Below are 18,303 nucleotides of genomic sequence, written 5' to 3'. Positions count from 1 at the left end.
ACGTTAACAACTCACATAATGGTAAAATATACACCTACAATAACAGCATGCAGAGACCATAGGATGAAAGTTACTGGGACGAGCAGAACACACGCTGGATATTCAGTTTGTGCAGTCTGGTACATTTCAAAGGTCAAAAAAAACAGTTGGGTTATAGGAAGTTACAGAGATTAAAAAAACAGAGCTGAGATTGTAACAACACCAGCTCTTTCTCTCTCACTCTCTCTAAATAAATAAAAGTCATGACTAAATGAAGTCATGCTGGAAACATGAATTATTTAATTTGTTTTGGCAGGGTACTCCTAGGCTCAACCCCCTCAAATTGTGATAGAAGGTGGGAAGCAATCCGATCCATTCCCGAAACGCAGGAACATGAATAAACACAAAATGAAACTACAGGAAGGTTCTACTCCTAATTTAGAAAATTGCGTTCACATCGCTCTTTTCCAAGGTGCAGGGATCAAGTTATTTTTAACAGCTCACTTTTCTTCTGCCTCACTACAAAAGAAAAGATTAGGTTCCAATAGAGTATGTGAGACTTGTCTAATAAATTCTTTTCATAAATTCACCAACAGCTTCCAAATAAAACCTATTTCATGGCTTGAGATCCATTCTGCTGAAGGAAATTTCACTTCAATTTCTGTGTAATTAACAGCACAACTCACACCCTCAGATCTGCATCCCTGATCCAACACCTGTTCAGAAATACAGCATGTTCCACAGCATGGAAGATTTAACCTGAAAGCCACGGTAACACGTCTGTATTTACACAAGGAGAGTGAATACTGTGCTTCCATCACAATGATCCTCAAATGCCCTCAAAAAATCTCTAGTTATTATTCAAAAGCACTTTGTGTTATGGACAGACAGCAACATGTTTGACGAACTCTTAATAACAGGCTTCATGGTTTATAAGAATTAAATTACAGTAGTTACTAAAATCTATGTTCAAATTTAATACTTGTATGCCTCTACTGACAGACTGCATTCACAGATTTTAATTAGAAATGCCCAGAGATAGCTTATCTGTGTTTACATGCTTAAACTAAGGCACAGTTTTAGATCTAGACTATAGATCCTTAGCTATACAGAAAAGAAAGGACAGGAATACACTTTATCCAGCCAGTCACTGGGCATAATATTTTGAAAAGAAAGAATGTTTCCTCTTCTGGAGAGAAAGCTCTTAATTGTGTGAAATGCCCTGATGTAAATCCAGGCCCCGACGGTCCCTTCTGTTCCTACAACTTATTTGTGCAACATCTTGGAATTTTATTTCATCTGAAAACTTCTTGGGGAAAAAAAAAAAAAAACATTTGAATTTCATTTTCATCGGTAGTCCAAAGTCAGGGGGCCAAAAGGAAGCCTTTCACCAACTTATTAAAGCGCACCCTCAGACTGGGCAAAAGCACCCCTAAGGTGATTTGACCCTGTGGAGGTGCTGCCACCTCCGACGCTGCGCTGAAGAGCTGAGCGTTGCTACGGAGCACCACCTAAGGGCTCTCTGTACACCCTGCAACTCAGATGTAAAGGCTGCAGCTGTTCGTAGCCAGCTTTCAAGTTCCCTAACACACCGGGTGCTTTCCACTTTTCTCTTCGTAAGAAAACGTCCTAAGCAATTTTGTTTTCTCTGTAAATCATTGTCACTGTTTCATCGAGAAAAATCTAGAAAATGAAACTGAAAATCAAGAGTAGCTTGCATTCTATCTAGCCCGTACAATATCTAAACCTCCATTTCACCTTTTCAATGCAATTTCCCTTTTCTTATACAAGTCTTGTTTGCATTTTTCTTTTTTTTTCTGATTTTATGATGAAACCCATGTGAGGAAACATCTGAGGAAACGCTTCATGCAGTCTTAATATTAAGCAGAAGCCAATAAGGAAAAAATTACAAGATTAAGCTTATTCAAACTGTTCAACAGGAATGCCCTTGCACTCTAGATGTTCACTAAGGGATACATGTTCAAAATATTAGATGAGAGATACCCAGACTGGATTCCTTTACGGGATCTGTGCGCATCTACAGAGCGATGTTTTCCAACATGAAGGAGTTGGCAACGGGCCAGACAAGATTAATTATTCTAGTTCCCCTTCAAAATTTACTGTCTCACTGTATATAAATTTACTACCTCAAAAGTGGGAAACAGACTCACTGATGGGACAAAAATCAGGTGGCCTGTCTTCTAGGACCCTATGCAATCACACTTAAGCATGTGCTCAAATGCCATCCCTTCCTGATGTCAGGATGTAAAGAAAAAGTAGCATTTCCAGATACATAGCCAGGAAATTGTGCAACTGTGTGCAGAATGCAAATAACTGGAGAGTGGAGGCCGAAGCCAATCTAAAAGCTAAATGCACCCTGCAAGAGATGAAAATGAGATTTCCCTCTTCAAAATATTTCTTAAACAAAAGAATTGATTAATCTTGGTACAGAAATAAAATACACATGCCTTTTACTTGTGCAGCATAGTCAGCCCACTCGCACAGATGTGGAAATGACAGCACTAAGAAGTAACAACATAGTAAAGACATTATTTCACTCCTAAGAAAATGACACATTCCAAAGAATAGGTAAAGGAAAGGTGAAAGATGATAATATCTTAACTATCTGAAATTGGAAACGGTGATTTTCAAATCTACTTAGTTTCTACTGTCACCTCACCCAGTCAGGTATTCTGCACCACAACACTTAAGAACAACAAAAATGATTTTGCTTTTACTGAAATTGTTTTTAAAGGCTTATTGATTTTGACCAAAGTTCATTCCTTCTCCTGTAAATCAGAAGCTCAAAACACGAGTACATCTACTTGCTTTGAATCCTGCATGCATAAAAAACAGCAGTTGTTCACTAGACAGAAAAAAAAAAAAAAATCACATTCACTCAAAATGTGAGTGAATTAAGCTCAAAAACTGTGCTCTGTTCAGCAAGCGAGGGCATGACAATGAATCTCTCATGGGCTCAGGCAGGCAGCAGGCAGGATCTCCAAGCAGATCACTTTTTGCTAAAATACGTGCAATTTGAAAAAAAAAGCCAGATTTTTATAACAGAAAACTTTGCAAAGTAATTCATATTCCACTTTGCTATTTATTTCACTTCACTGAGCTCTGCAAGGTGCCAAAGCTGTCATGCTTTTGATGTGATACACAGGACTAACGAGTTTCTTGGGTGGCTCCCTTTTCTGAAATGAGTATCTGATCTCAATTGTGCAATTCAAGCAACAGTAGTTCTCTTCAAGAGTCTTATGAGATGAGGACAGTTGATCAAGAAAGTTTATCTGTGAATTTCAGAATAGAAGAGACTGCAGAGCAAGTGGGCTTGTGGCACACACGCTGACCTTTTACGATGCTGGCCCAAACTGCTTAACTTACACCATTATCAGCTATCAACAGACCTTGAAGGTTAAGGGCAGAAGTCGGTAGTGGAGGTGAAGGGAGAACAGATGAACCTACACAGCCTCAGCAAGTATTATTTTCCACTTAACGCCCACAAGCTTACAGATGTCTCTTAGTCATAACATTTTGGGCAGGAAAAGTGAGCAAAATAAAGTATGCTTAGCTGTGTCTTAGCTCTAGAATTAAAAGACAGGCACCTGGGTTAAAGAGCTCCTAGCCTACGCTTCTGACATCTAAGTCACACTAACTATTGTAGTTTGTGATATCACTATAAAACTTTTGTTCAGATAGACTAGCAATTTATAACCTAGAAGATGAAACATGGAACTTCCTCCTTGCTCTTACCCTCCAGGACCTGCCCAATTTGATCAGAGGTGAAAAAAACAAAAAGCTGTCCTGATTCATTGCAGACACTTAATTATTTTCAAACGCATTCAATGTCCCTTCTAGTTCAGTTTGCAAAATGCCTCCTAAGAGATGTAGAACAGAAAATTCTTGGCACCCTCATCTCCCCTTACTCTATGGAGTATTTTGCTTACTCCAAAGTACTGAGAAAGCTTCTCTAAATGAGAATAAACCTTACTGTAATGGCTGAAATCTGTTGCTGCTTCCATGAGTGCAGACATACAGCCTGGGGATTAGCTAGGCCTCTTTTCTCTATAAGTGATAGAAAACTTCTTAGCACAGCTGGATCATCTCTAAGCTTCCCATCCTTCCCAGGATGGTGCCCGTTTTCTTCAAAGGTTTGACCAAAAGGAGAAAGAAGACTAAAGACCAAGTGTAATTAAGGGGTCAAGATGGTTTCTCATAAATGCTGCTAGCACTGAACAGTTTCACATGACTTCAGAATTACTTGTCTTTTGCTGGTGAGCTCTGTACAAGCCAAGGTTCGTTGGAATTAGAAGAAAATAGAAGGTTGCACTTTTGTTAATCAGTGCTGCTAAGCAACAAGGCATAACAACTAACATTACCCTTGTCTTCCACTGGTTGCAATTAGAAAACTACAAACGGTATCTTAGAGCCACAGTTGCAGGCCAAAATAAACTGTTAGCTGCGTGACTCTGAGCCACACAAGTATGTGACACGACACTCAATAATGAGAATACTCTCATTATACCTACATTATGTATCCTCAGCTAGCACGTGACCTCAGCCACACCGCGAGTCAGCACAGTCATGAGAACCTGTAGGTGCAGGTTTCTTTCAATATAAGAAGCAAAACAAAAATAATGTTACTCATAACGCTAATCACTGGTTAAAGCCAATCAGTGATTATCTAAATTATTTTAAAAGGCAATAATTGAACAAGCTGTTTGTTCACTATTCTACTAGGGAAAGATCTAAGCATAAGAGAAAATGAAGACACTGAAAGTAATTAACATATTGCAGATAAACCACCTTGTCCTAGTGTTTTAAGGAAGAATACATAAAATTCACCATGAAGGGAAACAAAAAAAAAAGTTCTGAAAAGTAAAGCTTTTGTTTTCTTGTTGCAAGTGAACGATCGGATTACAAACAAAATCACCTAGTTCCAAAGTACAACTCTCTACATTAGACTAGTCCCTCTTAACAAACAAACCCCAAAAAAAACCAGAAAAGGGAATTTATCACAGAATCACAGAATCACCAAGGTTGCAAAAGACCTCCAAGATCATCCAGTCTAACCATCCACTTACCACCAATATTTCCCCACTAAACCAAGTCCCTTAATACAACTTACAAACGTTTCTTTAACACCTCCATGGACAGTGACCCAACCACCTCCCTGGACAGCCCACTCCAACATCTGACCACTCTTCTTTGTGAGCCTCACCCAGCAAACGCTGCGTGTATCACATCAGTTCGCGAGGATTGCCAGTGAAATGTCTGTGGCAATCCTTATGCTCTCCAGAGAGAACAGACATGCCGATTGCTTCTCCTTGATGCTCATTCTGCCTAGACTACCCCGAATGTCAGCTCCTCTATTGCTTACTTCTTCATCAGCTGAACCACTCTCTGGTGTGGCAGCAGGAAACCGAATACGCCTATCACACTTCCGCTCTAAAAATGTACTGTAACTGGTCAACAATTTCTCCCTTTGGAAAAAAAAAAAATTCTCAATCCACAAATATTGTTCATGTTCTAGTATTTCAGTAGTGGAGCAGGGCTTAAAACTGTAAGTGTATTACCACTGAGTACCTGATCTCAGTGAGCAACCCTGTGGTCAAGTTGTACACTGTAAATTGTTCAAGTATGTTCCAGGGAAACCTGCTGATTTCTCTTTAAATATACCTTTTATCTACTCCTGTTCAGTTATGTCGCCAATGATGTGCTCTAGAATGTCGAGCGTGAATAGAATAGTTTTGAAAGCAGTAAGCTCTGGAAGAATGTTTCCCATTTTAACTCACAGATAATGCTATATCTTGACTGTGCATTCAAGAAGGGAACAATGTAACAACGAGCAAGAAAAAGAAGAAATAGGTATGTTTGTACCAGAACAGACTAAGTCAATAATTATGTCCTGCCAAGGAACTCTAAGATCTAAAACTTTAGGAGGATACTGCATGAGACTGATTTTTTTTAAAAAAAACTTCATGTGTATCCTTTAGCTTCGCTCAGCCTCCCCCAGGAAATCTCAAAACCCACGAAGAGACATGTAACACACTGCAAATTCATATATTAGCAACATACTCAAGGAGAGCAAAAAACTGAGCAAGCCATGAAATTACAAAAAGGTGAAGGCAGACTAATTTTCAGAGGTAAGTTCTCTACAACTTCAAGCAGGACATTACTGCAGAACAGTAGTCATGAAGGGGTCACTGTGTCCTGTCGCTGAAGACAGAGAAATTAGATATGGAAGGAATAAGTCACACTGGGAACATGAACTTGCGAAGAGCATTTTTCCAACCTTAAGTAACACAGACGTAAATATACTGGGGGCTCGGAGTAAAGACTACTGAACTGTAACCCTTGTACCCTACTGACCTGTTTCAAAGGTCTGAGTAAATCGCTTATCTCACATTTGTTTTTCCAGCTGTTAAACAACACCAACATCTATTATACAGGGACCTGGGGAAAAGTTTCACACTTAGATATAACTGCAAGACTTGATAGGATACAAGAGTTTATGCATCTGGAAAGTTTGTTCCTCACCTCCCATGACAATTTAACAGCTCATTGTTTTCTCTAGCAATCTTGCAATTTTCTCATACAGTTACATTATTTTCTTACGCTGCTTGGTAGTAGCTGTGGTTTACACATTAATGTGAAAGTAACAACTCTAGAAACTAGACAATATGTATGTCAACATCCTACTCGACAGATTTATTTACTATGTTTCAGAAGCCTATTTTCTTGAACGGCAATGTTTCAGTGCATTTTACCCTTTTTAATCTCACAGAGCTAGAATTGATGAGATGTATTTCCCATCTCAGGAAATACTGAATTATTTACTAAATTCTAGCCTACCGGCTCAAGCTAGGCAGTCCTTCTGAGCACAGTGCGCTTAGTCATTTTGTTTATGTCAGTGAGGACGTAAAGAAAACTGCACAACTAAATGAACAGTTGGCTTTAAAACATTTTGTGGCCGTATTTTACTAGCTAGAAAACAATCTGATTCCCACATGAGAAGCTCAGCTCATAGTTCACACAGTACAGCTTTCCAAATTGGTAGAGGAGTTACAGAAAAACAAAGCAAGGACCCTTACCTACCATGCCATTTCTGCAGATCCTTGTCAGCATGAAGCGTTTCTCTGTCTACTGAAGCGTGAGGCACAAACACATCAAGAAGGCAAATCTAATTCTTCTCATTTAAGAGGAAAATGCAGCTGAATAAAAAGTAGAATTTGCTTAAACCACTGCGTTAGTGTTCATTAGCAAATTAACTACTCTTTAAGAGAAATAACAAAACAAGAAAATAACGACCCATCCTTTGAGTAGATACATCGATCTGAGTCCAGAAAACAAATCTTGAATAACTACTCTACAACAGCCCTCAGTTAAACAAAGCCACAAGTTCTATTTTACCTTCCTGACAGTTACCACAGAGGAGACAAAGAATAAAGCAGTCTCTGACACCAGAAGAAAAAAAAAATAACGACCAAGAAGAGTTGATCTAGCAGATAAGTACAAGCAAGGTCACTTTAAACACTGTCACCTGAAACAAATGGACCATCAAAAAGTTGAGAACTTACCAGTTAAAATACTGCTGTTGTCATTCATTCATTTTCCATCCGTCTTTTCCACTGCTAGGTACCATCACAGTATTGTTAATTTTTAAAACTGAGAGGATGAAAGACATGGCCTTCGGATTGGGGTACTTTTTGTCACATTCAATAGAGACCTAAACTGCTTTTAATTAATTTTTTTTTTTTAAGTGAAAAAAAAGTAGCACTTTTACAGTTTCTAACGCAGAAAGGCAACAATCAAGGCCACGTTCTTCTGCCACCCCTTAAACACTCCTCTCCAGGTACCTCTACGTAAACGGCTGCAGTAATCCCAAATCGCTCATTGGGGATGCAAAGTTTAAGAAATAAGTGGTGTTAGAACATTGAGATGTTGATAATCCATGTGCTGGAAATCAATAATATCAGCTACACTGGCGCCAAACGTCTTGATAAAGAAATGCTTAGGCTTCATGTCCTAAAAAAGCCCACAGTGCTCTCTGTTAGTATTTCACTACAAATATTCAATGGGATCCTTGCTAAAAATTACAGAGTAATTTTACTTTACATTGCAGTTTCATTTCACTTTCTGTTCACGCTTCATATTCTCAGAGTAAGATATATGGTCAACAAAACATAAACCCTCATACAATGGAAGAAGTAACTGAAATGTTAGCAGCCTGATAGATATTTCTATGTTGTTTAAGTTATGCTGCTTAAATAAGCACTTACATACTTAATAAGACAAATCAAAGGGAAAACGTCCTCAGCATTTTCATTCATTAATCTTTTCTGATAGTTGCACTACACCTATGAAGGAGTGAAAACTTGGAAGTACAGAGGTCTAGCAAGATAAAGCAGACTTAACTGAGAACACAGTATAACAATTGGAACAGGGGAAGAGAAAAAAAAGTCTCCAGAAGAAAAAAAAAAAAAAAAATACAACACAGGAAGGAAAAAAGAAATAGAATCAAAGGAAACCAAGTCATTGCTACCCTGGAATTGTTACAGAAATCTAGACTCAGGTTGCCAGAACACAGATGCTCTGCTAAATGCACACTTGTTAGGAATCCGGACAGGTAATACTGAACTGAAATTTAAAAAACAAACAAACAAACCCACAACACTATCTCACATACTATAGTACAGCACTTAACACCTTTTACATTCCTTCATATAAGCAATAGTAGACTCATTAATTTATGTTAACTTAATTTTTTTTCCAGCTCTCAAGAAATCAACTATTTTACTTATTTTTCCTATTTCACTCTTCATATCGAGGAGATAAAACCCTGCTTTCCAGTTCATGAATACCTCCAGATGCATTCCCAAGAGAAATCTAAAAAAATAAAAAATAAATTAAAAAGAGACCGCAGCTCTTAAGTACTTTAGTCCTAAATAGTCACGTCATCCACAAGAGAGGAGAAAAGTAGGCATTTTGTTTGAATACGGAAAGCTTACTTCAGTCAAATAAGACCAGAGATCAATTATTCTAGTATAAAAAAAGCTGCGATTAAAAACCTGCTGGATGACACTGGTTCCATGTGCCTGTATTTTAAAACATCTAATTAAACCGTGCTTTCGTATTAAAACATCTGGTCAGAATCTATGATAGGTACAATTCTCCTCTCCCAGCATACAATAAACTTCCCAAAGGTGATAGAACAACTCTTTTTATATGCATACAACGTATTTAAAACTAAGACTCCAGTCAGGTGCTACCAGGAGGTCCAGTGTTCTTGCAGAGGCTTGAGAGGAAGAAAAAAGTAAATCAGCATGGAAAGTAGAAGTGTTTATCACCTCTAAGACAGTCTCACAATGAAACTGCTGCACCAAACCTCTCACTTACCCTTTCAAAGCCAGTCACATATTGACACAGGCTCACATTTTTGACCAACAAATCCATGATAATGACAGACTCAAACTAACTACTGTTGACCAAACACCATGTGTAGTAATCTCTGAGCGTGTTTGCACTGAACTTTGCATATACAGAATCCTACGCTATTTTTTGCTCAGTATTTTTTTGGCAGAGTAATAATACATACTAATACCAATAAATTAAATATGTATTCCATTAGTGTCTGCTGTAGTGAGACATCTGAATTCACACAGACAAAAACTGTATTTAATATTTACGTTTACATGAAGAAATCAGCAAGAACACAGTAGAATATAATGATTAGAGACCATCCTTGAATGCCTTCAGCAGCAAGAACACAGCAGAATATAATGATTAGAGACCATCCTTGAACGCTTTCAGCAGCAGGTCAGCTGCCAGCCCGGGAGACAAGACACCACTAAGAACTTTTTCTTCTAGAAGTGGAATCTTATCTTTGACTGCCAAGTGACTCCGGAAATGTTCCAACATATTTTCTTGGATGAGATTCCACATCCACACTTTCTGCTGTTTCCGTCGCTTGGCAATCAGCTCACCGCTTGTGAGCATGAGGTCACGAAACTCTGTCATTTTATCCCACATATCAGAGATCCCTTCTCCAGTCTTGGCAGAGATACGCATTACCTGTTGGATTCAGAAGAATTTTTAAAGCCAAGTAATTACTGCACTTACGGGTTCAATTACTGCACCAGGTAGACTGCCACAGTCAGGTAACATGGAAGGCAAGTTTGCTTCAATGCACCTACACCCAGTGCCACTCAAAACAGTTTTGTGCTGCTCACACTTTTCTCCACGAAGAATGAAAAATAAAATTAAAAATATCTCAAAGATGGGATTGTACCAACCATAAGTAGATGGTGAGATCCATAATATTTGGGACAAACAGGGCTTGTCCAACTGCTTGTATAGCAAGTGAGAATCATTTTAAATAAGATCTTTAGCTAAAAATGTACAGCGCTTCTATTTTACATAAATGTAAACTTGATTATGTATGCTGGTAGCCAGACTCTGATAGCTACCCTTCTGACTTCAAGTATTCTGGGAACGAGGCATTAAACTTCTTTTTACATATGCTTCCCAGCCTAGGAATTCATTCTGCCACAGTATTTTAGGCATCCAACAGAACCTTTTAAATTGAGCTGCTTTTATCTTTTCTAAGAAAAAAATCTTCAATCTGATGGCTGAAGTCCCTGCATGTCAATATTTCCTTTTTGTTTTCCAGTAGTCAAACAATGCCATCACTGAAACAGAGACAGATTTCTGATAACCTGGTTAATTCAATAAATAAAAATAGGTGTTCCGGGTCACATTTATAAGGCTGAACAAACAGGTACCTGTGCAGATATACTAGCTGCTTATAAGAAGGTGATGAACTAAAAATACAGTGGTGAAAAGCAAAGAACCATGTACCATGTATACGATTATGTCACAACAATATGCTGCACCGAGAGGAATCCAAGTATTTTGGTGAAAACAGCTATTTGTACCTGCAATAATTTACAGCGTTAAAAATCTTATCTGAAAGAGAATTCAGCATTAGCAACTCTTCTGCACTAACTTCAGTCACTGCATTTCTCATTGCAATGACTAGAAACTCTAATCAGATCTAGAAACAAACGTGGCAAAAAAATGGTTAAGCCTCAGGCAGTTCAGCTGATGTAAAATTAATTCAAGGGGTCAGTTTTAGGCAGCGTAGAGCAAATCTCCTTTATACACTCACATACAGAGTGAGAATGCGTGTACATGTACTTATATATTAGTACTGAACATTTTTCTTAATGATTTGCTGTTACCTTTTAATATACAGGATAACGCATCGATATGAAAAGCACTTGGGATGACAAAGCCAATAATTTAGACATTGTACACACCATCAAATGAGGTTCCTGTTCATAAGAACTTCTATTATGTGATTTAAAAAAGAAGCAAAAAAATGAACAAGAACAAAGATAATCACAGGTCCGAGAGTTATAAGAAGGGAAAAAATAGCTCAGAGGACATTTTAAGATACACATAATTTGCCAAAAGCGAGACAAGGTAGTATAACTACAACCCATGTTAGAAATTGGTCTGTTAGCGCTCAGATTGTAGCTCACAACAGAAACCGCAGTGGGCAGAACTGTAGCTTTGCAGTGCCTCATGCAGCACACCTTGAGATCAGAGGTGAAATAGAAACAGCAGCAAACAAGTCTCTCGTACAGTGTAAATAAGCTAAGCAATCATACTAAACTTTTTATAGAAGAGCTCAGAGAGACTTTATACAGCTAGGTGAGACAGTAACAGCTGTAAATCATTCAGCACTTTCTAGGAAAACAAAACCAGACAAAACACCTCAACAAAAACGCCATAGCAAAGTATACACACCTTTGGTCTCCAAACCTTCGAACGCTTGCGAAGCAGCTTCATAGCACTAACATATTCAGCTTGTATTCTCCGTGCGGGCACAATTAAATCACCATCAGCTTTATTTACAGCAACTAGATCTGCCATCTCAATTATACCCCGTTTGATACCCTGAACAGAGTATAGAGAGAAATCATGAATTCCCAGAATAGCTGCGCCGCGCTGAGTTAATCACGGAAAGCCGATCAGAAAAGCTTGGCTTTGGTGGCTCCTGCTGGAGGGCGGTTGGATACGCCAGTCATGCAACAGTTGTACCACTGGCCTCTATCAGCACCAGTTATTATTTTGACACTGGGATGCTACGTATGGATATCCGAGTTTGCATGAGAGACTATTTTATGCACAGAGTCTTAAGTTTAACCAAAACAGGACCAAGTTTGCAAAACTAGTTATATTGTTTCCCTGTAATAAAAAAACCACTTCCAATACATCATATATAGCCAGTAAATATCAGAATCTTACACTTCCTACATATGGAAAAAAAATCAGACCCCAATTGTGTGATAAATTGGTAAGACACTGAAAAGACTCCAGTAACAGCAGCATAATTGACAAAATGCTACTGAAGTGAATTTCCTGCATAGACTACATTCCTAGACTTAAATTTCTCTTTCCAAGCTTAGGTAGTACTTAAAAGGAGAACGTGAAAAATACCTGTAATTCATCACCGCCCGCGGGTGGCAGCAATAATATAAACATATCAACCATGTCAGCCACAGCAAATTCTGACTGTCCCACACCTGAAAAATTAAATCCAGAGTTTACCAATTCTGGCAAGCTTTCACAGTCGCATTAATGACAACACTTATAGCAAAAAGCAGTTTTGCACCATCTTGACAGCGGGTGTCCGTTTTCACCCAGTGATCTTGTGTAACAGCAGGAGCAAAATTCAAGATGAAAGATGACAAAGTTTCAAGTGAGAGACACATTAGATATTAGGTATCAGAGCAGGATATCTGGAAGAAAACCCTAAGCACCTACCTACAGTTTCCACAAGAACAACATCGTAGCCTCCTCCTTCGCACAGCAGAATGGCTTCATTTGTAGTCCTTGTTACACCTCCTAATGTTCCTCTGGTTGGAGACGGTCTGATGTACGCATTCATGTCTCTTGACAACTCAGTCATCCGTGTTTTATCACCCAGTAAAGAACCTTAAAAATTTACTATTTTACTACTAAACGCGCAAAACATTCAGATCTCCCTTCCCTGTTCCCCGCCACCCCTGAAACGAGCAAGAAAAAGTCACTGCCTGGCTCTTCTGGTTTTCAGAAGCTGGAAAGGCCTGACAAGCAGATCTCGCTCCTACAAAATATGAAGAATTCCTTCTAGGTCAGAGAGGCTTCCGAAATTTCTAAGCAGCTTTTTTTGTAGCTTACACACAGCAGGCCACAAAATTCACCTTCATCGTTTCTTTCCAAAAAGACAAATTCCCACGTTATGACCCTGGTACTTGTTGGTGCGTTGGATTTTACTTGTTTAACACACGTTCCACAAGATAAGAGACGCTCAGCTCACATACGTGGTATAATCCTGGCATACTGCCATTCTACTGATGTGTCCTGAATGTACACACACAAGAACATAACGCTCCCTAGTTTCAATTCATTGTAGACTGAAATTTGTTTCTGTTTAAATAGTTCCACTGCAGCATCTTCTAACAAAGTCCCCAAAAGTTTTGTTTTGAGAGTGACTGATAACAGCCACACAACCCTGAAGAATCCCAAATTTTAAGAAGCCACCAATCTGCACTGCAAGTCTGACAAACTGCAACAATACCGCAGCAGGTGACCGTGACACTGAGCCAGTCATCGCAAATCTACAAATTCTTACTGAGAACTAGTAAGTTGAGAGTTATTCTAACCCGATATACACATCTGGATCGCAATATACTCTAAATTAAAGTTATAAACTGGCATGTGCTTGCTGCCTAGTGATCACCACTATCACTTTTGAAATATAAATACAAATTTATGTCACTTTACTGTTTAATTCATGCAACAATAAACAGATAAATAAAATCTGAGAGAGAAAAAACAGCAGTTAACTGTAGTTTCAGACAAAAAAAAAAAAAAAAAGACGTAAAAGAGCATTCAAACACTGGAGAAGAATAAATCTGACAAAATCAGGACACTGATGCCTAATTTTCGATTTCATATTGTGCGGGGAAAGTGAAAAAATTGACATAATGCTAGTTTTTAATATCTTATAGGCACCCTAACTTATCCTGCATTTGCCCCAAAGAAATGTTTATACATTTCAAAACATATTAGAAACCTGACTGAAGCATTACGACCTACTTACCACCACTTGTACTAGAAGAGGGGTCTACAGCCAGCACTGATACTTTGTGTCCTCTTTCTGTAAGCATTTTCCCAAAGCATTCAATGAAAGTTGATTTCCCAGCACCAGGAGGACCAGATAACCCTAAATAAGCACGTTAAGAAAACAGGAAGACAAAAAAGCCTCACCTTGTTAATGAAACAAATAATGCACCACATAAGCACTGTCAATGCTAATTTGAAAACAATTCACGTTGTATCACAATATCGCAACAAAGATAAATAAAAGGCTGTGCCACAATTGATACACTCAACTAAGCACTTGTAATTAGCTTCAAAAACACCTTGGTCAGCAATGCTGACTTCACCACCCCTCATGCTATCCATACCATTAAGTATTTATCCAGCCTTACTCCCTCCTTTCTAAGAAATGTAACTATAGCAGCTTATAGTCCCAAACTTAAAAAAAAAAAATAAAAATCTAAAACTCTAGTTTTCAGATTTACTTTGAAGGGCTACAAGGCCATTTGCCAGCATTTCAAAGCATGTAAGATAAGACCAGCTTGATAATTTGCACTAAATACTTCTCATGCTTCCCGCACTCAAATTCTCATTTTTACTGCTTTTGTACACAGGAAAGATGGCAACTTGGTACAAGAAGTTCTTCTACGCAAGGTAAGAACATTTTAGAGTTTCTAAGAGAATCAGGTTCGACTCTCCTCAGATGAAAACTTGCTGCTTGAAGGCAATGTAATAAAGCAGAAAGATACATATTTTTTCTCTTATGGATTTTTGAAAGAGTTCAGAACGTACTCAACGAAAACAGCACCTTCAGGATAAGAACAGATCTGTTTAGCTACGTTCTTCCCTAAGTTTAGATGACACCTACATCAATCTGCTAACTACATAGCATTTCAGTTCATAACGCATATCAAAACAAACACCACCACCAAAAAACAAAAAAATTAAAAAATACAAAAACTGAACAACCCACAACAGTAACTATCCCACAACAACTAAGGAAGCATAAATTACTTCTACATTTTTTTCAAGAACTTTTCCAGCCCAAGCCATAACTTCACTGGCAGCAGAAGCAATCAGAATTATCAGAAATCATACGAAACTAAAGATGCAAAATTACAGAGGATAATGTTTAAATTACAATAGTGATATTAAAAGGTGAACACTGTTGTTCTGCCAAAGCAACTACTGAACAGGTATAAAAGGACTAACCCACTCTAAAGGCAAGCGGCCTTCCTTGATTTAACTTTTCTTGTTCCCTGTGGTAGGATAATACCTTCTGAAGGAGCACCTGGGCTACTTTCTTTTTCCTAGTCTGCGATGATTCTATAAGTGTAATGGCTTCAGCTAAACAGGCTCTGTGACCCTGGATAAGCCCATTGTAAAGTCTATCTATAAGCCCTTTTTCTCTGTTGGAAAGCCCTTCTGCTTCCTGCTCAGGGGGACTTTGGTGACACAGCTCTCTGCTCGAAAACTTCGACAAACACATCTGTTTTGAACAATGTAGGTGCACTGGTGTAAGAGACTCAATGCACAGGAAATCTGATCTGGAAATGCAAGTTAAGTTCTTGAAGTAAGTTCTTTTAGAGAAATAATGATGAGGGAATCTCAGCAGTACAGAAGGGATCTTCATTTTGTTTGGAGTACCAGAGGTATACCACTGCACTTCTGTTTGCAGAAACCCTAAGGAGAGAGGAAAACATTTTTACTTCCTTCTAAGATCTCAAAGTTCTGAATCGTGAGGATTCAGACGAAACACACAGGCAGGCACACATCAGCTATTTCATCCCGGCCTGCCATCTTAAGCAAAAAAGATGGCAGAGAGAGATCATCCTCTCTCCCCGTTGAAAAAACAAACAAACAAAAACAGAACAGAACAAAAACGATGCTATGGAACCAGCAGCAGCATCACATCACTTTATTACTGTACGTAACAAATGAAGGCATTACTTGCTGAATGACCAGACAATTAAGAAGCACTTTTAAGTGCTCCAACAGCCTCCAGACCACCCTAAAGTCCTAGGAACAAACACTGCAAACCCACGCTCGCACACGGCAAGTCAGCACACGCTTTACTTTGATGAGCGCAGGGCTTTACAAACTACGACACGTTATTTCCAGACGAAGCACGGCCACGACACGAGAACATTGAGCAGCAACCTGCGGGCGCCGACACGCTGTGGGCCTGCAGCGAACAAGCTCAGCCAGCACCGGCCCGAGCCCCAGAGGCTCCCATAACCGCTTGCCTCTCGGCGGCGCTCCCGCGGGTCAGAACGGCGCCCACTCGCGCCTCGCCTCGCCGTTCCGCTACCGCCTCCGGGACCGACGGTCGGTGAGGGACCACCGCCGCGCGCTAGCCTCTCGGGGCGCCTCCCCAGCGCCGCGGGGACGCGCCGCTACCCGCCGTCCCATCACCGGCGACCGCCCCCAGCACCTACCGGCGGCCGTCCCACCACGGGGAAGTGACGCCTTCGTACCGTGCCGGAACTGCCGAGCTGAACCCGCCCCGGCGCCGGGAAACGTAGCGGCGCCCGGTGGGGGCTGCTCTGAGGGAGCGCGGCGCGCGCGTCGCTTCTCGCGCTCGGCCGTTACGGGGATGGCGCGTGAGCGGCCGTTAGGCAGTAACGGCGCTATGTCAGAGCCCCGCAGCCGCTGACGGGGGAGGGGACCGCAAAACCGCATTCAACTCCCGACATCTTCAAAACGGCAGACGGTAATTTCTGCACGAGCACTACCCGTTCTCCGAGAAGAAATGCTGAAGCCCGCGACCGTTTATTCATTTGTACTTCTTCCTTGTACTTATTAAGCTCAACGCCCGCATTTTAAATAATCAAGAAATCAGCGATCTGAGGGAGAGAAGTTCAGTTCTCGGTGTATAGTCATCTTGTGGACCAGAACTAAACAGTGCAGTTGGCAGTTCAGAACATGGACTGCTCCATGCACAACAGCAGGGGCATTGCCTATCTGCTATGACCATGAGAAACCATGCATGTATTCTACTGTACTGATGCTGGAAGAATCATTTTGAGACACTTGAACAATTATGATTTCCTGATTGAGCTTCACCAGTGGTTAAGTCAGCTGTTTTCCACCCCCCTCTCCTCAACTCCCATTTTAAACAGTCCCCCCACATCAGACATGGCAGACAGGCTCTGTATTGCACTGCAAATTACATTCACTTGTTCTCTCAGACCATTGGCACAGAGATTGCAGAGGGCTACTGGAACTGCGCACTTTCCTTGCCTCTCTGACTTCACATAAAATAGACAAAGTACTTCCTTAGAAGCTGGACCATAGCTCATGTCTTCTCCATCTAGACTCTGTCCCATTACAGCGTTCTCTTGTTTCCCAGATGGTGTCTTAAGGTACACTACCAGACATGCTGCTTTTTGCTCTTTATTACACCCACTCCAACACCTTTTGGTTAGTGTCACTGTTTTGTGCTTCCTGATCTCTAACATCAGTAGCTCTCTTAGCCCACATGGTTGGTTGGTTACTTACAAAGTTAGTGTCATAGTTCTGAGCCAGTACTATAGCAGTCCTGCTGCAAGTTGTTAAAAAGCATTGTGCCATGGAGTAGAGGTGTGTGGGATGCACGTATCTTTGAACAAAATATGCAACTGGATCCCAAAGTAAAAAAAGGAGTACGCTGTAGCTTGTTGCAACGCAAGCAGTAATACGCCATTAGCATCTTTGCCTAATTCTACCATGCATATTTACATTTCATTTAATCAGCTTCCCCTTGCAGTTTCAGTTGGATTATTTCGTTCTTCCCTTCTATTGAAGAACTCAGATTTCCATAACTCTGCTCATCTCTTTCTTAGTAAGTCCAGAAGCAATTTTTGTGCACATTATTGTCATCATTTATGACATTATGTTATATAATGTTATATAACATTCATCATAACATTTATGGAAACAGCTATAAGCTATGTGCTGCTAAGGCAAGTACAAAAGTGAAGTCCTCAATGACATAATTGCAAAACGCTGATAAGAAATTTAATCAAGACAAATAATTAAATGAACAGCATCAGCTTGAAACCCACCAGCTTTTGCCTGAACATAGGAAGACGTACTGTAGCTGTATGCAGGAACTAGCTGTACTGGTCTCCCTCTCTGGATGTTCAGTGGTTCAGCAAGGCTACACTTGGTACTGGTTATGGTTAC

General features: G+C 39.9%; 1 protein-coding gene across 1 annotated transcript; it reads right to left on the bottom strand.

Moving 5' to 3' along the window:
* Nucleotides 1-9,638: 9,638 nt before the first annotated feature.
* MMAA (metabolism of cobalamin associated A) lies at nucleotides 9,639-16,818 on the bottom strand. Its single transcript, XM_042870512.1, has 7 exons — nucleotides 16,575-16,818; nucleotides 15,784-15,819; nucleotides 14,138-14,260; nucleotides 12,817-12,987; nucleotides 12,490-12,575; nucleotides 11,797-11,946; nucleotides 9,639-10,056 (listed from the first exon to the last, which is right to left on the bottom strand). Exons 1-7 carry the CDS (start codon nucleotides 16,816-16,818, stop codon nucleotides 9,769-9,771), a joined length of 1,098 nt encoding a protein of 365 aa, XP_042726446.1. The 3' UTR covers nucleotides 9,639-9,768.
* Between the last annotated feature and the right edge of the window lie 1,485 nt (nucleotides 16,819-18,303).

Source organism: Lagopus leucura, unplaced genomic scaffold, assembly GCF_019238085.1.
Source record: "Lagopus leucura isolate 7727_CA_CO unplaced genomic scaffold, USGS_WTPT01 Super-Scaffold_100004, whole genome shotgun sequence".
NCBI classification, from domain to species: Eukaryota; Metazoa; Chordata; class Aves; order Galliformes; family Phasianidae; genus Lagopus; species Lagopus leucura.
Note: the sequence above shows the minus strand (reverse complement) of the source record. Positions and strands in the feature narration are given on the sequence as shown.

What these genes read in the sequence shown, in the direction of transcription:
- MMAA (XM_042870512.1), bottom strand. Translation starts at nt 16,818, where the DNA reads ATGCGGTTTTGCGGTCCCCTCCCCCGTCAGCGGCTGCGGGGCTCTGAC. An exon ending in CGGGCGGTGATGAATTACAG is followed by an intron (nt 11,947 to 12,489) that starts GTATTTTTCACG and finishes TACTCTGTTCAG; the next exon opens with GGTATCAAACGGGGTATAAT. An exon ending in CGAAGGTTTGGAGACCAAAG is followed by an intron (nt 10,057 to 11,796) that starts GTGTGTATACTT and finishes TGAATCCAACAG; the next exon opens with GTAATGCGTATCTCTGCCAA.